This window comes from Gorilla gorilla, chromosome 1, assembly GCF_029281585.2.
Source record: "Gorilla gorilla gorilla isolate KB3781 chromosome 1, NHGRI_mGorGor1-v2.1_pri, whole genome shotgun sequence".
Classification (NCBI taxonomy): domain Eukaryota; kingdom Metazoa; phylum Chordata; class Mammalia; order Primates; family Hominidae; genus Gorilla; species Gorilla gorilla.
In genome coordinates, this window is record NC_073224.2 from 102,787,828 (window position 1) to 102,804,687 (window position 16,860).

The 16,860-nt window shown below is 44.5% G+C and overlaps 1 protein-coding gene across 5 annotated transcripts in view; it reads left to right on the forward strand.

Annotated features, from left to right (window-relative positions):
• The window catches only part of NUP210L (nucleoporin 210 like), a 166,148-nt gene that overhangs the window by 133,773 nt on the left and 15,515 nt on the right, over positions 1-16,860 (forward strand). For all 5 annotated transcript variants that reach the window (XM_055360127.2, XM_055360113.2, XM_031010422.3 and 2 more), the window contains 4 exons: positions 582-799; positions 3,837-3,973; positions 10,555-10,681; positions 12,781-12,930. In XM_055360127.2, coding sequence (XP_055216102.1) covers positions 582-799; positions 3,837-3,973; positions 10,555-10,681; positions 12,781-12,930 — 632 coding nt within the window. The remainder of the gene's footprint in view (positions 1-581; positions 800-3,836; positions 3,974-10,554; positions 10,682-12,780; positions 12,931-16,860) is intronic.

Genomic DNA, 16,860 nt, shown 5'->3' on the forward strand with positions numbered 1-16,860 from the left:
GACCATCCTGGCTAACACGGTGAAACCCCGTCTCTACTAAAAATACAAAAAATTAGCCGGGCGTGGTAGTGGGCGCCTGTAGTCCCAGCTACTCGGGAGGCTGAGGCAGGAGAATGGCGTGAACCCGGGAGGTGGAGCTTGCAGTGAGCCGAGATCGCGCCACTGCACTCCAGCCTGGGCGACAAAGCAAGACTCCGTCTCAAAAAAAAAAAAAAAAAAAAAAAGACTGTCTTAAAAAAAAAAAAAAAAAGACCAGACTTAGGCAATGGTATTAGTTGTCACTTAAGAAAAAATGCAGGATATCTTAAATCTGTCAAGTTCTAATTCACTAAAAGATCCACAGGGAGCTAACTGGAGTATTATTATCAAAAGGCTTTACTGGAAAAAAAAAAAGCCTTCCTGGGAACTATACGTATGAAGGTAATAGACTGATCCTTGGCCCATACTTACTTACTCTTTATTGTGGAATTCCTTCTGAACTTCTGAGCTGTTGAATATAAAATGTGGTAGGGTGTTCCCCAGAACTATTTTCTAACTATTGTCTCTTTTTAAAGATTTCTACCTTTAATGTCTACTTGCAGAGATGACTTGCTGCTTATTGGACCAGGGAATAAGAACTATACTTACATGGCCCAGGCTGTGAACAGAGGGCTGACACTTGTGGGGCTTTGGGACCGGAGACATCCAGGCATGGCAGATTATATTCCTGTTGCTGTAGAGCATGCCATTGAGCCAGACACCAAGTTTACCTTTGTTGGAGATATCATCTGCTTCAGTACTCACCTTGTCAGCCAGCATGGTATGTATACATTCCCTTTCTCAAACTTACAATTGATAGTTGTGGGGATTAAAAAGCAGTTATTAAAAAAAAAGCAGTTATTAATCCCTTGGACTGGTGTAGTGGTTTATACCCATAATCTCAGCCCTTTGGGAGGCCAAGCTGGAGAGGTCACTTAAGGCCAGAAGTTCAAGAAAGCAATTAATCCCCTAGAATATTTTTTTCCAAATTATCTAAAATCTGAGGGACTCTCTGAGAAAGAAAATAATTTTGAGTATTTTATTATTTGTAATGTTACTGATAATTTTTAGCTTAATGCCTGTTTCACTCAATAGCCAGCCAATTAGAAGCCAGCCAGTAATATTTATCAAGAGTCTATTGGATACATAGCTCTATTTTATATTATGTAGATAGTGCAGGGTACTGTGTCTTCTCCTCCATTCCCAGCTTTTGAAGGAGGGTAATTACTATATTGAAGGACAGTAAAGGACAACAGGAAGGAAAGGGCAATAAGGCTTTAGTTCTAAGAACTAGTTATGTGTATGCTATTTTGTGAGGCACATTTGAAGGCCTAAGTCCTAACATATCATCATTGTAATAAGGTTTTTTCTTTTACCCGGATAAACTATACTTTTTTTTTAGAGACAGAGTCTCACTCTGTCATTCAGGCTGGAGGGCAGTGGCATGATCTCAGCTCACTGCAACCTCTGACTCCTGGGTTCAAGCGAGTCTCCTGCCTTAGCCTCCCAAGTAGCTGGGACTACAGGCACACAACACCACACCTGGCTAATTTTTATATTTTTTATACAAGGGGTTGGCCCCTGGCCAACTATACTCTTGAAAACAAAGCATTTCTGTCCTAAGTACTGAGTTAAAAATAAAATCATAAGCCAGGTGCGGTGGCCCATGCCTGTAATCCCAGCACTTTGGGAGGCTGAGGTGGCGGGATCACAAGGTCAAGAGATCGAGACCATCCTGGCCAACATGGTGAAACCCCATCTCTACTAAAAATACAAAAATTAGCTGTGCATGGTGGCACACGCCTGTAGTCCCAGCTACTCGGGAGGCTGAGGCAGGAGAATCGCTTGAACCTGGGAGTTGGAGGTTGCAGTGAGCCGAGATCGTGCCACTGCACTCCAGCCTGGCAACAGAGTGAGACTCCATCTCAAAAAATAAATAAATAAAATAAAATCATAGAAAACATTTGGGAGGCCGAGGCAGGCAGACCACCTGAAGTCAGGAGTTTGAGACCAGCCTGGCCAACATGGTGAAATCCTGTTTCTATTAAAAATACAAAAATTAAGGCCGGGTGTAGTGACTCACGCCTGTAACCCCAGCACTTTGGGAGGCTGAAGCAGGCGAATCACAAGGTCAGGAGTTCAAGACCATCCTGGCCAGCATGGTGAAACCCCGTCTCTACTAAAAATACAAAAATTAGCTGGGCATGGTGGCACGTGCCTGTAGTCCCAGCTACTTGGGAGGCCAAGGCAGAAGAATTGCTTGAACCCAGGAGGCACAGGTTGCAATGAGCCAAGATCACACCACTGCACTCCAGCCTGGGTGATGGAGCGAGACTCTGTCTCAAAAATAATAATAATAGTAATAATTAAATTATCCCGGTGTGGTGGCATATGCCTCTGGTCCCAACTATTGGGAGGCTGAGGTGGGAAGATTGCATGAGCCCAGGAGATCAAGGCTGCAGTTAAGCTATGATCGCACTACTGCACTCCAGCCTGGATGACAGGCTGTGTCTCAAAAAAAAGAAAAGGAAATCATTCTTTGGTTAGGAAATGAGTGTGAATTCTTTGGGTTTCCAAATATCATATCCCAAAGTGGTGTACACTGCCTGGATGTATACATCCAAGTAAGACCTGCTTGTAGTAATGTATGGCTTTGGCTTTGCAGCCTCTTCTGGTAACTATGGATACATATGTTTAGGTAAAGTGATGTAAATGTTGGACCTGACTTTAACATTAATACGTATTTTGAACCTTGATACAAAGGGGCTCTATACAGCTGAATCCCCCAATGCTATAACAGCTGATTTGCAAACAACCACTACCAACATGCAATCCAGGACCAATGAGCTAAACCTACTTTAAGGTTGGCAATGAGAGTTACAATCCCCTGATTATAAATCCCTTGTCAATGAAGCAGAGTATTTTTTACCCTCTCTTTTTTTGTCTGTTTGTTTGTTTTTTTGAGACAGAGTTTCACTCTTATCACCCAGGCTGGAGTGCAATGGTGTGATCTCGGCTCACTTCAACCTCCGCCTTCTGGGTTCAAGTGGTTCTACTGCCTCAGCCTCTCAAGTAGCTGGAACTAGAGGCATGCGCCACCATGCCTGGCTAATTTTTGTATTTTTAGTGGGATGGGGTTTCACCATGTTGGCAGGCTGGTCTCGAACTCCTGACCTCAGGTGATCCTCCAGCCTCGGCCTCTCAAAGTGCTGGGATTACAGACGTGAGCCACCGTGCCCGGCCTATTTTTTATTCTTTTTAGCTAGATTTTTGACAGGATTGTCCCATAGTCTTCCAATCTGGAATTTTGGGAGGCTTCATCATGTGATGAAGGAAAGAGCCATATGCCAGGATCAGTAATCCTGCAGGCTAAGTACAAACTCTAACCCAGTATTTGGCATTCCTCGGCCATCTTTAGACTTAAGCCAAAATAAACAAATCCTTTCTCTTGCCATGGTCACTTTTTTGCAGTCTTCTTGCTGTCATCAATCAGTAGCTCAAAGCAAATTTGTCCTTAGCAGCTTCTAAACAAAATTTATTCAGAAAATTATCCCTGTATGTAAAAAGAGCTTTTCTTTTTCCTAAGGAGAACAGTTACATTCTCCAACTATGTAGCTCTTCTTATGATTCTTTATTTTGCTGGCATGATATACGAAGAGGAACCTGACACTGAGAAAACAGTTATCTTCAAAGCTGGCTGTTTCTCCTGGGAAGAGATATCTGCATGCTTGAAAAATTTACTGATTTGGAGTATGAATAAGTCCAGAGTGATTTATATCAAAGGCTTCAGCCAAGTGTTTTCTCTTGTCTTTTCCTAGGTGAACCTGGGATATGGATGATTTCTGCCAACAATATTCTACAGACAGACATTGTCACTGGAGTAGGAGTGGCCAGGAGTCCGGGGACTGCAATGATTTTTCATGACATCCCAGGAGTAGTGAAAACATATCGAGAGGTAAACATAACTGTATCAGAGTTTAAGAGACTAGGGTGACTATTGCCACATATGAGGATATGCATAGAGAAAATACATCCTAGGAAAGGAAATACACTCATAAAACAGATATAAAGCCAGCCAGCAAACTTTACTGGAACACAAAGCTAAACAGTGCTCAGGATTCTTAACCAGCAGAATGACTACCTGTGTTTTAAGAGATCACAGTGGGTACTGGTTGGCACTAGACAGTAGACACCAGGGTAGAAGTTGAAAGGCCATTTGGGAGTCTACTGCGGTAATCCAGGTGACATATGTTGGCAGATCAGGGTGGTGACAGAGGAGGTGATAAGAAGTTGATCAGATTCTAGGTATATTTTATAGGTAGAGCCAATAGAGTTTCCTCACAGATTATATCTAGAACATAAGAAAATCCAGAATGATTCAGGTTTTTGGTTGAACAGCTGAAAGGACAGCATTACCGTCAACTGAAATGGGGAAGACTGTAGGTGGAACAGTCTTGGAGGGAAAAGCAGTCAGCTTTGGATATGTAAAATTGGGTATGTCTATTAAATGTCAACTGGGTATGTTGAGGTTGCTGGATATAAAAGTCTGGGAGTCATTGGAATAGAGATATTTAAGGCCATTAGATCACCAAAGAATGAATGTAAAATAGAAAAAAGGCCAGGCGCGGTGGCTCACATCTGTAATTCCAGCACTTTGGGAAGCCAAAGTGGGAGGATCACCTGAGGTCAGGAGTTCGAGACCAGCCTGGCCAACATGGTGAAACCTCATCACTACTAAAAATACAAAAATTAGCCAGGCCTGGTGGCTCACATCTGTAGTCCCAGCTACTCAGGAGGCTGAAGCACGAGAATCTCTTGAACCTGGGAGGTGGAGGTTGCAGTGAACTGACATCAAGCCACTGTACTCCAGCCTGGGCAACAGAGTGAGAGTCACTCTCAAAAAAAGAGAAAAAAGACCTAAGTACTAAGTTCTGGGAGCACTTCAATCTTAAGAGTTCTGATTGCCTTTTGATTAGTGGCAAATGGAAAAAGAAAGAAACAAAAGGGAAAAAGGGAGCTCTGAGAGAAGAACCAATAAGAAAGACTTATAAGAAACAACCAGGCTTAGTGCCGTGGCTCACGCCTCTAATCCCAGCACCTTGGGAGGCCAAGGCAGGTGGATCACAAGGTCAGAAGTTCGAGACCTAGCCTGACCAACATGGTGAAACCCCGTCTCTACTAAAAATACAAAAATTAGCTGGGCGTGGTGGCACACACCTGTAATCCCAGCTACTCGGGAGGCTGAGGTAGGAGAATCGCTTGAACCCAGGAGGCAGAGGTTGCAGTGAGCCAAGATCACGCCACTGCACTCCAGCCGGGGCAACAGAGTGAGACTCTCTCAAAAAAAAAAAGGAAGGAAGGAAGGAAGGAAGGAAGAAAGAAAGAAAGAAAGAAAGAAAGAAAGAAAGAAAGAAAGAAAGAAAGAAAGAAAGAAAGAAAGAAACAACCAGTGAAATGGGAGGAAAATCTAGAGATATGTGTATCCTGGAAGGCAAATGAAGAAAGTATTTCAAGGAAAGAGGGAGTGATCAACCATCATTACTATTAATGGGTTAAGCTGAAAATTGAGAAATGACTGATGGTTTTTGCAGTATGGAGACTGGTGCTAGTGACTTTGTTGAGTAGCTTCAGCAAAGTGACCTGAGCCCCCCTTTTTTTTTTTTTTTGTTGGAGACAGAATCTTGCTCTGTCGCCCAGGCTGGAGAGCAATGGTTTAATCTTGGCTCACTGCAACATCTGCCTCCTGAGTTCAAGCAATTCTCATGCCTCAGCCTCCTGAGTAGCTGGGATTACAGGCACATGCCACTACCCCCGGCTAATTTTTGTATTTTTAGTAGAGACAGGGTTTCACCATGTTGGCCAGGCTGGTCTCGAACTACTGGCCTCATGTGATCTGCTCGCCTCGGCCTCCCAGATTGCTGGGATTATAGGCATGAGCTGCTACTGCACCCAGGCTTTTTTGTGTGTGTTTTTTTGTGTTTTTTTCGAGATGGAGTATCACCCTGTTGCCCAGGCTGAAATGCAGTGGTGTGATCTCAGCTCACTGCAACCTCTGCTTCCTGGGCTCAAGCTATCCTGCCACTGCAGCCTCCCTGGTAGCTGGGACTACAGGTGCATGCCGCCATGCCCAGCTAATTTTTTTGTTTTGTTTTGTTTTGTATTTTTGATAGAGATGGCATTTCACCATGTTGCCCATGCTGGTCTCGAACTCCTGAGCCCAAGTGATAGGCCTGCCTCGGCCTCCCAAAGTGCTGGGATTACAGGCGTGAGCCACTGCGCCCAGACAGAGTGACCTGAATGAATGTTTGATTGGAGAATTGGAGAAAAGGACTTGGAGACAGTGAATATAGAAAGCTCTTTTAAGGAGTTGGGGTTAAGAGTTTGTTTTGTGGATTTTTTTTTTTTATGAGAGAAATAGTGGATTGGGAATGATTCATTGGAAACAGAAAATTTGATGTAAGTCAGAGGATTGCTGGAGGGAGTAATATTCTTGAGTAGGTGAGATAGGTAAACAATAAAGGGATTTTTTTAATGAAATATTTTCTATTCCCTTCTTAAATATATGTAATGTCTCCTTCTTCTTTGCCCAAAGCACTTCTTTGTTCCTCTTTTTTCATTCCTCAAACATGGTAGCTACAACTTTTTGTGTATCTACTATGGGCTTGGCACTTCTCATCTTTTTTTTTTTTTTTTTTTTTTTAAGAGACAGTGTCTCACTGTTACCCAGGCTGGAATACAATGATGCAATCATGGCTCACTGCAGCCTCAAACTCCTGGTTTCAAGCCATCCTCCTGCCTCAGCCTCCAAAGTAGCAGGACCACAAGTGTGTGCCAGCATACCTGGCTAATTATTTTTATTTTTTTGAAGACACAGGGTCTCGCTATGTTGTCCAGGCTGGTCTCAAACTCCTAGATTCAGGTGATCTTTCTGCCTCAGCCTCCCAAAGTGCTAGGATTATAGGCATGAGCCACTGCACCTGGCCATCTATTTTTTTTATTTTTATTTATTTATTTATTGAGACAGGGTCCTGCTGTGTCACCCAGGCTGGAGTGCAGTGGTGTGATCTCAGATCACTGCAGCCTCCACCTCCTAGGCTCAAGTGATCCTCCCACCTCAGTCTCCTGAGTAGCTGGGACCACAGGTGCACACCACCACACTCGGCTAATTTTGTGGTGTGTGTGTGTGTGTGTGTGTGTGTGTGTGTGTGTGTTTTGAGACAGAGTCTCACTCTGTCGCCCAAGCTGGAATGTAGTGGCTGAATCTCAGCTCACTGCAACTTTTGCCTCCTGGATTCAAGCAATTTTCCTACCTCAGCCTCCCAAGTAGCTGGGATTACAGACACCTGCCACCACACCCAGCTAATTTTTGTATTTTAGTAGTGACAGGGTTTCACCATGTTGGCCAGGCTTGTCTCGAACTCCTGACCTCAAGTGAGCTGCCCACCTCAGCCTCCCAAAGTGCTGAGATTAGAGGCATGAGCCACTGTGCCCAGCCAATTTTTTGTATTTTTGGATAGATGGGGTTTCACCCTGTTGCCCAGGCTGATCTCGAACTCCTGGGCTCAAGTGTTCTACCTGCCTCAGCCTCCTGAAGTGCTGGGATTACAGGTGTTTGCCACCACATCTAGCCCAGTCTTTTTTTTTTTTTTTAACATCCAGTACACCTATCACTTTTAATTGTATCACTTTTAACTCTGCAAAATAAATATGTGGGGCATGGAGGGAGGGAGAGCATCAGAAAGAATACTAATGGATGCTGGGCTTAATACCTGGGTGATAGGTTGATCTATGCAGCAAACCACCATGGCACACATTAACCTATGTAACAAACCTGCACATCCTGCACATGTACCCTGGAACTTAAAATAAAAGTTGAAGAAAAAAAAGTATTTTCCCAACTTTGTTTTATTTTATTTATTTTTATAACAGAATCTCACTCTGTTGCCCAGGCTGGAGTGCAGTGGCACAATCTCTGGTAACTGCAACCTCCACCTTCCAGGTTCAAGCAATTCTCGTGCCTCAGCCTCCCAAGTAGCTAGGACTACAGGTGTGTGCCACCACACCCAGCTAATTTTTGTATTTTTAGTAGAGGCAGGGTTTTGCCATGTTGGCCAGGTGGTGTCAAACTCCTGGCCTCAAATGATCTGCCTGCCTCAGCCTCCCAAAGTGCTGGGATTACAGATGTGAGTCACTGCACCCGGCCCCAACTTTATAGATGAGTAAGTTACTCAATATGTGTGCACATGGTATCTGGTGCCTTCTTTTGAGGAGCTCATAGTCTAGTGGTGACATAAACAATTACATACATGGCACAAATAATTATAATAGGCAAATAAAAGTACATGTTGTGTTTGAAGACTAATGAGTAAATCAGGGCAACTTCAATACAAAATTAATAAGGGTAGAGAGGGAAAATTTGGATAACATCCAAAAAGAACTTGTATTATAAGCAGATAAGAGGTTCAAGGACAGAGGTAGCATGAAAAGAGTACTAGAAAAAGAGACTGAGAAGGGATTAGGAACCAGAAAAGCAAAGAGAAACAGTGTCATAGAAGGCAAAGGAGGAAATGGTTGTGGTGTTAGATGCTACAGGGAAGTCAAAAGGTCATTCCTATTCTAATTTGTGTACTTCATAGAATCCTCATTTAATATTCACTAATTAGCAGATACTCAGTAAAGCCTATTAAGTGTCAGGCATTGTGCTGGCCTCCAGAAATACAAATATGAAAAAGACAAAATTCCTTTCTTTATTAAGCCATTAATGTAACTAACTTGGGTTTTAAGGTTCTTGAATTTAAAAAACCTGTGGTTATACTAAGGAGAATGTAGAGTATATTGCATTTAAATTTAAAATATTAAGGGCTGGGCATGGTGGCTCACACCTGTAATCCCAGCACTTTTAGAGGCCGAGGTCAGTGGATCCCTTGAGGTCAGGAGTTCGAGACCAACATGGTGAAATCCCGTCTCTACTAAAGATACAAAAATCAGCCAGGCATGGTGGCATGTGACTGTAATCCCAACTACTTGGGAGGCTGAAGCAGGAGAACTGCTGGAACCCAGGAGGCAGAGGCTGCAGTGAGCCGAAATTGCGCCAGTGCATTGTAGCCTGAGTGACAGAGCAAGACTCCATCTCAAAACAAACAAACAAACAAAAAAACTTACAATATAAGGCAGAATAGTACAAGTATTCTTGAGAAAAAACAATGTACTTTGAAGTTTCAGAAAAGATTGAGATTATGTGCAACTAGAGACAAAGAGAAAATGTCCTAAAGAAAGTTACAGTTGTTTTGTTTTTTTGTGTGTTTTTTTGTTTTTGTTTGTTTGTTTTGTTTTTTTTGAGATGGAGTCTCACTCTGTCGCCCAGGCTGGAGTACAATGGCACAATCTCAGCTCACTGCAGACTCCGCCTCCCGAGTTCAAGCAATTCTCCTGCCTCAGCCTCCCTGGTAGCTGGGATTACAGGCACGCTCCAACATGCCTGGCTAATTTTTGTATTTTTAGTAGAGGTGGGGTTTCGCCATGCTGGCCAGGCTGGTCTCAAACTCCTGACCTCAAGTGATCCACCCGCCTCAGCCTCCCAGAGTGCTGGGATTACAGGCATGAGCCACCGCACCTGGCCTCAAAGGCATTTTAATAGGGAGTCATACAAAGGGAAGATATGTCTGAAGGAATAATTGGACCCAAGACTTCCTTCTAGAAAAAATGTTATTTTGGGCTAGGCATGGTAGTTTATGCTTGTAATCTCAGCACTTTGGGAGGCCAAGGTGGAAGGATGGCTTGCGGCCAGGAGTTCTAGACCACCTGGGGCAACATAGTGAGACCCCGTCTTTTTTTTTTCGGAGTCTCGCTCTGAGCCACCGTGCCTGGCCGAGACCCCGTCTTTTTTTTTTTTTTTTTTTTTTTGATTCAGAGTTTCACTCTTGTTGCCCAGGCTGGAGTGTAATGGCGCAATGTCGGCTCACTGCAACCTCTGCCTCCCAGGTTCAAGCGATTCTCCTGCGTCAGCCTCCTGAGTAGCTGGGATCACAGGCATGCACCACCAAGCCCAGCTAATTTTGTGTTTTTTTTAGCAGAGGCGGGGTTTCTCCATGTTGGTCAGGCCAGTCTGGAACTCCTGACCTCAGGTGAGCCGCCCGCCTCGGCCTCCCAGTGCTGGGATTACAGACGTGAGCCACCGCGCGCGGCCAACCCCGTCTTTTGTTGGTTAGGCATGGTGACACATACGTGTAGTCCCAGCTTCTCTAGAGGCTGAGGCAGGAGGATTGCTTGAGCCTAGGAATTTGAGGCTTCAGTCAGCCATGATCATGCCACTGCACTCCAGCCTGGGTGACAGAGCAAGACCCTGATTAAAAAAAAAAAAAGTTATTTTGTCTTCAAAGGCAAACAGTTTGTTGTTCTCAAATATGTGGTCATGAGATGGAATTTGTACTTGTGTGAAACAGATACTTTTGGTTAAATAAGTTATGAGGGGTGGATCTGGAAGGAGTCAGATTCTCTAGGAACTTAGGTGCAGATTTTCCTTTGATTTGCTGACAGGTGGTGGTCAATGCATCATCAAGATTAATGCTCAGTTATGACCTCAAGACTTATCTCACCAATACCCTCAATTCAACTGTATTCAAGCTCTTCATCACCACTGGCAGAAATGGTGTCAATCTTAAAGGTCAGGAATCTCTTCATGGTTTCAGTGATTGTTCCTATCTTTCTCATTTTCCCTCAATTCATTTATCCCTTTGGATTAGTAATCCAGATTTTCTTTTTATTTCAAAACTGACTCCATCTTGACAAATAAATCATAGAGCTCTATGAGACCTCAGAAATTATGACTAGACTAAGGTTTTAAAATAGGCTCATCCTAGTCACTATTGTCTTTCTAGTTTTAAAAATACAAATTTTAGGCCGGGCGCGGTGGCTCACACCTATAATCCCAGCACTTTGGGAGGCCAAGGCAGGCAGATCACCTGAGGTCGGGAGTTCAAGACCAGCCTGACCAGGAGTTCAAGACCAGCCTGACCAACATGGTGAAACCCCATCTCTACTAAAAATACAAAAACTAGCTGGGTGTGGTGGCGTGTGCCTGTATCCCAGCTACTTGGAGGCTGAGGCAAGATAATTGCTTGAACCCGGGAAGCGGAGGTTAGAGTGAGCCGAGATCGCACCACTGGACTCCAGCCTGGGCGGCAGAGTGAGACTCCATCTCAAAAAAAAAAAAACTTAAGATAATTTTAGGACTCTGGAGTGGTGGCTCATGCCTGTAATCCCAATTATTTAGGAGGCTGTGGTGGGAGGATTGCTTGAGGCCAGGAGTTTGAGACCAGCCTGGGCAACAAAGCAAGACCCCATCTCTCAAAAAAAAAAAAAAATAGAGATGGCCAGGCACAGTGGCTCACACCTGTAATCCCAGCACTTTGGGAAGCCGAGGCGGATGGATCATGAGGTCAGGAGTTCGAGACCGGCCTGGCTAAGATGGTGAAACCCTGTCTCTACTAAAAACACAAAAATTAGCCGGGTGCAGTGGCGGGTGCCTGTAATCCCAGCTACTCGGGAGGCTGAGGCAGGAGAATTGCTTGAACCCGGGAGACACAGATTGCAGTGAGCTGAGATTGTGCCACTGCACTCTGGCCTGGGCGACAGAGCAAGACTCCATCTCAAAAAAAAAAAAAAAAAAATCCAGCCACCGTGCCTGGCCAACAGACTGACGTTTTATTCCCCAGAATCTTTCTAAAATCACTACTTATTTTATTGAGAAACCTCATGCATCAGTCCCTTTGATTTTGCTGAAGATTTTTCAAGAATGCCACTCATTGCAGCTGACCCAATGATAACAACAGTCCACTTCTTGCTGTCTATATGATTCCTCTTAAGGCACCACTTGTGATGAACTTCTAGGGATTTGGGGCTTGAATTATATTGTAATTGTATTACAACATTGTATATGAAAAACAAATTCTCCTAGACCTAAAAGCTACCTCCCAACTGTACTGCTTTATTTTTATTTATTTATTTATTTATTTGAGACGGAGTTTCGCTCTTGTTGCCAAGGCTGGAGTGCAATGGCGCAATCTCGGCTCACTGCAACTTCTGCCTCCTGAGTTCAAGCAATTCTCCTGCCTCAGCCTTCCGAGTAGCTGGGATTACAGGCATGTGCCACCACCCCCAGCTAATTTTGTATTTTTAGTAGAGACGGGGTTTTTCCATGTTGGTCAGGCTGGTCTCGAACTCCCAACCTCAGGTGATTCGCCTGCCTCGGCCTCCCAAAGTGCTGGGATTACAGGTGTGAGCCACCGCGCCTGGCCTATTTTTAATAGATTTCTAACTTCCCTGTAATCTATCTTACTCCCAGTGACACCAGGCGTGGTGGGAGGCACCTGTAATCCCAACTACTGGGGAGACTGAGGCAGGAAGAATTGCCTGAACCGGGAGATGGAAGTTGCAATGAGCCAAAATCACACCACTGCACTCCAGACTGGGCGACAGAGCAAGACTTCATCTCAAAGATTTTTCAAAAAAAATCTTTGAAAAAAGACACTACCTATGTATGACATTGATAATGGAAGCCCCACTGTAGTCATTCACAAATTAGAATGCAAGGGTCTCACACTATTCTTTCACCTTGATTGAAGCAGAGGTGGGCAAACCAGCCATAACTGACCCTCTTTCTTGCTTATTTTTTTATGCTTCAAAATTGCCTCCATATAATGGTCTCTCTTTTTACAAATTCTTGTTAGCGACAAAGCTATTTACCTCTTTTCTGCTTTTCAGGATTCTGTACCTCAAACCAGGCCTTGGCCATTACAAAAGTACTTCTTCCAGCGACCCTCATGCTGTGCCATGTACAGTTCAGTAATACTTTGCTAGACATTCCAGCAAGTAAAGTCTTTCAGGTCCATTCAGATTTCAGTATGGAGAAAGGTAAGTTACATCAGTTGAATCTGGTTTCCCCATTCTGTTTATGTATTTGTATAATTGTCCCATTCTTATTGGATTGCATTTATATCTGTAGTTTCATCTGATATATAACTGTGGAATCTTTATCAGGCAACATTTTTGTTCAACCCGTTCAACTCTTTTTTTTTTTTTTTTTTTTTTTGAGACAGGGTCTTGCTGTGTTGCCTAAGGCTGGAGTGAAATGGTGTGATCATAGCTCACTGTAACCTTAAACTCCTAGACTCAAGCAATCCCCCTGCCTCAGCCTCCTGAGTAGCTAGGACTACAGGCACATGCCATCATGCTTTTTTTTTTTTTTTTTTAAGAGCAACATGATCTTCCTATATTGCCCAGGCTGGTCTCAAACTCCTGGCCTCAAGCAATCCTCCTGCCTCAGCCTCCCAAAGTGCTGGAATTACAGGTGTTAAGCCACTGCCCCCAGCCCTATTCAAATAAGTTTTAACACATGCCTCCTAGAATATCCTGTGCTTTTCTATTATAATTTACTATTTTCTTGCTAGTCCCCATTCACTCTGTGAGGCTCTGCATTGTGTCTCATTTATCTTTCATTCCCAGCATGTAGCACAGTGTTTGGATGTTTTGTTGAATTGAAAGATATTCCAAATAAAAGAATAGGATTAACAAGTGGAAAGTGGAAATAGGCATGATGTTAGGATGACTTTATGTAAATCAGCTTATCTAAAAATGAAAGGATTCATATCAAATGTAAGGTATAGGGCCAGGCACAGTGGCTCACACCTGTAATCCCAGTACTTTGGGAGGCCGAGGCAGGTGGATCACCTGAGGTCAGGGCTTCGGAGACCAGCCTGGCCAACATGATGAAACCCCATCTCTACTAAAAATACAAAAATTAGCCAGGCGTGGTGGGAGGCACCTGTAATCCCAACTATTGGAGAGACTGAGGCAGGGAGAATTGCCTGAACCAGGAGATGGAAGTTGCAATGAGCCAAAATCACACCACTGCACTCCAGACTGGGCGAAAGAGCAAGACTTCATCTCAAAAAAAAAAAAAAAAAGTAAGGTATAAATAAGGTAGTGCTTCATCATGAGAGAACCTCTAATGCTAGATCAGGCAGTCTGAATGGTTTGGGTCATGAGCAACCACTGAAGCAAGGTTCATTCAGCAAACTGTTTATAATACCTGATAGCAGGAGAAGATGTGGAGTTACAAAGAAAAGCAAAGTAATTTTTGGTTTGTTTTTTTGTTTTGTTTTGTTTTTGAGACAGAGCCTCACTCTGTCTCCCAGGCTGGAGTGCAGTGGCACAATTTCAGCTCACTACACTTCTGCCTCCTGGTTACAAGGTATTCTCCTGCCTCAGCCTCCTGAGTAGCTGGGATTACAGGCGCGTGTCACCACGCCCAGATAATTTTTGTATTTTTAATAGAGATGGAGTTTCACAATGTTGGTCAGGCTGGTCTCGAACTCCTGACCTCGTGATCCGCCTGCCTCAGCATCCCAAAGTGTTGGGATTACAGGCGTTAGACAACGTGCCCAGCCATTTTTGTTTCTTTATTTTGTTTGCTTGTTTGTTTGTTTGTGTAGGGACAGGGTCTCCCTATGCTGCTCAGGCTGGTCTCAAACTCTTAGCCTCAAGTGATCCACCTCGGCCTCCCAAAGTGCTGGGATTATAGGCATGAACCACCATGTCCAGCCTAAAGCTTTTAACTTTTAGTGTTACCCTACCAGGTGATGAGTTACAGGGTAGACGCATATATGTTTGTGACTTCAATTTATTGATGAAAAAATAAATCAGGCCGGGTGCAGTGGCTCACGCTCATAATCCCAGCACTTTGGGAGGCCGTGGCGGACAAATCACTTGAGGTCAGGAGTTTGAGACCAGCCTGGCCGACATGGTGAAACCCCATCTCTGCTAAAAATACAAAAATTAGCCAGGCATGGTGGCAGGCACCTGTAGCCCCAGCTACTCGGGAGGCTGAGGCAGGAGAATCACTTGAATCCAGGAGGCAGATGTTACAGTGAGCCAAAATCGTGCCACTGCACTCCAGCCTAGGCAACAGAGCAAGACTCCGTCTCAAAAATAAATAAATAAGGCTGGGCGCGGTGGCTCATGCCTGTAGTCCCAGCACTTTGGGAGGCCGAGGCAGGCGGATCACGAGGTCAGGAGACCGAGACCATCCTGGCTAACACGGTGATACCCCGTCTCCACTAAAAAAATACAAAAAATTAGCCAGGCGTGTTGGCAGGCACCTGTAGTCCCAGCTACTCAGGAGGCTGAGGCAGGAGAATGGCGTGAACCCGGGAGGTGGAGCTTGCAGTGAGCCGAGATCGCGCCACTGCACTCCAGCCTGGGCAACAGAGTGAGACTCTGTTTCAATAAATAAATAAATAAATAAATAAATAAATAGAAAAAATATATAGGCCAGGTGCGATGACTCACGCCTGTAATCCCAGCACTTTGGGAGGCTGAGGCGGGTGGATCACCTGAGGTCGGGAGTTCACGACCAGCCTCACCAACATGGAGAAACCCGGCCTCTACTAAAAATACAAAATTAGTCAGGCATGGTGGCACATGCCTGTAATCCCAGCTACTAGGGAGGCTGAGGCAGGAGAATCACTTGAACCCAGGAAGTGGAGGTTGCGGTGAGCCAAGATGGCACCATTGCACTCCAACCTGGGCAACAAGAGCGAAAATCTGTCTCAAAAAAATATATATATAGGCCTGGCGCAGTAGCTAACGCCTGTAATCCAGCATTTTGGGAGGCCAAGGGGGGCAGATCACTTGAGGTCAGGAGTTCGAGACCAGCCTGGCCAACATGGTGAAACCCCATCTCTACTAAAAAATACAAAAATTAGCCGGGCGTGGTGGCACATGCCTGTAGTCCCAGCTACTCGGGAGGCTGAGGCAGAAGAATTACTTGAACCCAGGAGGCGGAGGTTGCGGTGAGCCGAGATCGTGCCACTTCACTCCAGCCTGGGCGGTAAGAGTGAGACTCCATCTCAGAAAAATAAATAAATAAATAAAAATAAAGCAGAAAGAAAGGAGGAGTATCTACATGAAACCTAGAGGCAAAAATAAGTAAGGTTTTACAGAGGGAATGACCTTTAGAAGTATGACTAAGAGTGAACTAGATGTGAAGAGAACAGGGCAATATAGGGCCCTAGAGAAGTTTGTTTTAGTTTTGGTTTAGTTTGGTTTTTTTTCCAAAAATAAGATGAAATCACTTGGGCCCAGGAGGTTGAGGCTGCAGTGAGCCATGATAATGCTACTACACCCTAGCCTTGGTGACAGAGCAAGACTCTGTCTAACTAAATAGATAAATAAAATAAAAATGAAGGCAGTTTTTGGCCAGGTGCGGTGGCTCACGCCTGTAATCCCAACACTTTGGGAGGCTGAGGCAGGTGGATTACCTGAGGTTGGGAGTTCAAGACCAGCATGATCAACATGGAGAAACCCCATCTCTACTAAAAATACAAAATTAGGGCGGGGCGCAATGGCTCATGCCTGTAATCCCAGCACTTTGGGAGACTGAGGTGGGCAGATTACCTGAGGTCGGGAGTTCGAGACCAGCCTTACCAATGTGGAGAAACCTGTCTCTACTAAAAATACAAAATTAGCCAGGTGTGGTGGCGCATGCCTGTAATCCCAGCCACTCAGGAGGCTCAGGCAGGAGAATCACTTGAACCCGGGAGGCGGAGATTGCAGTGAGCTGAGATCACGCCATTGCACTCCAGCCTGGGCAACAAGAGCAAAACTCTGTCTCAAAAAAAAAAAAAGAAAAAAAAATACAAAAATACAAAATTAGCCAGACGTGGTGGTGCATGCCTGTAATCCCAGCTACTCGGGAGGCTGAGGCAGGAGAATCACTTGAACCCGGGAGGCAGAGGTTGTGGTGAGCTGAAATCACACCATTGCACTCCAGCCTAGGCAACA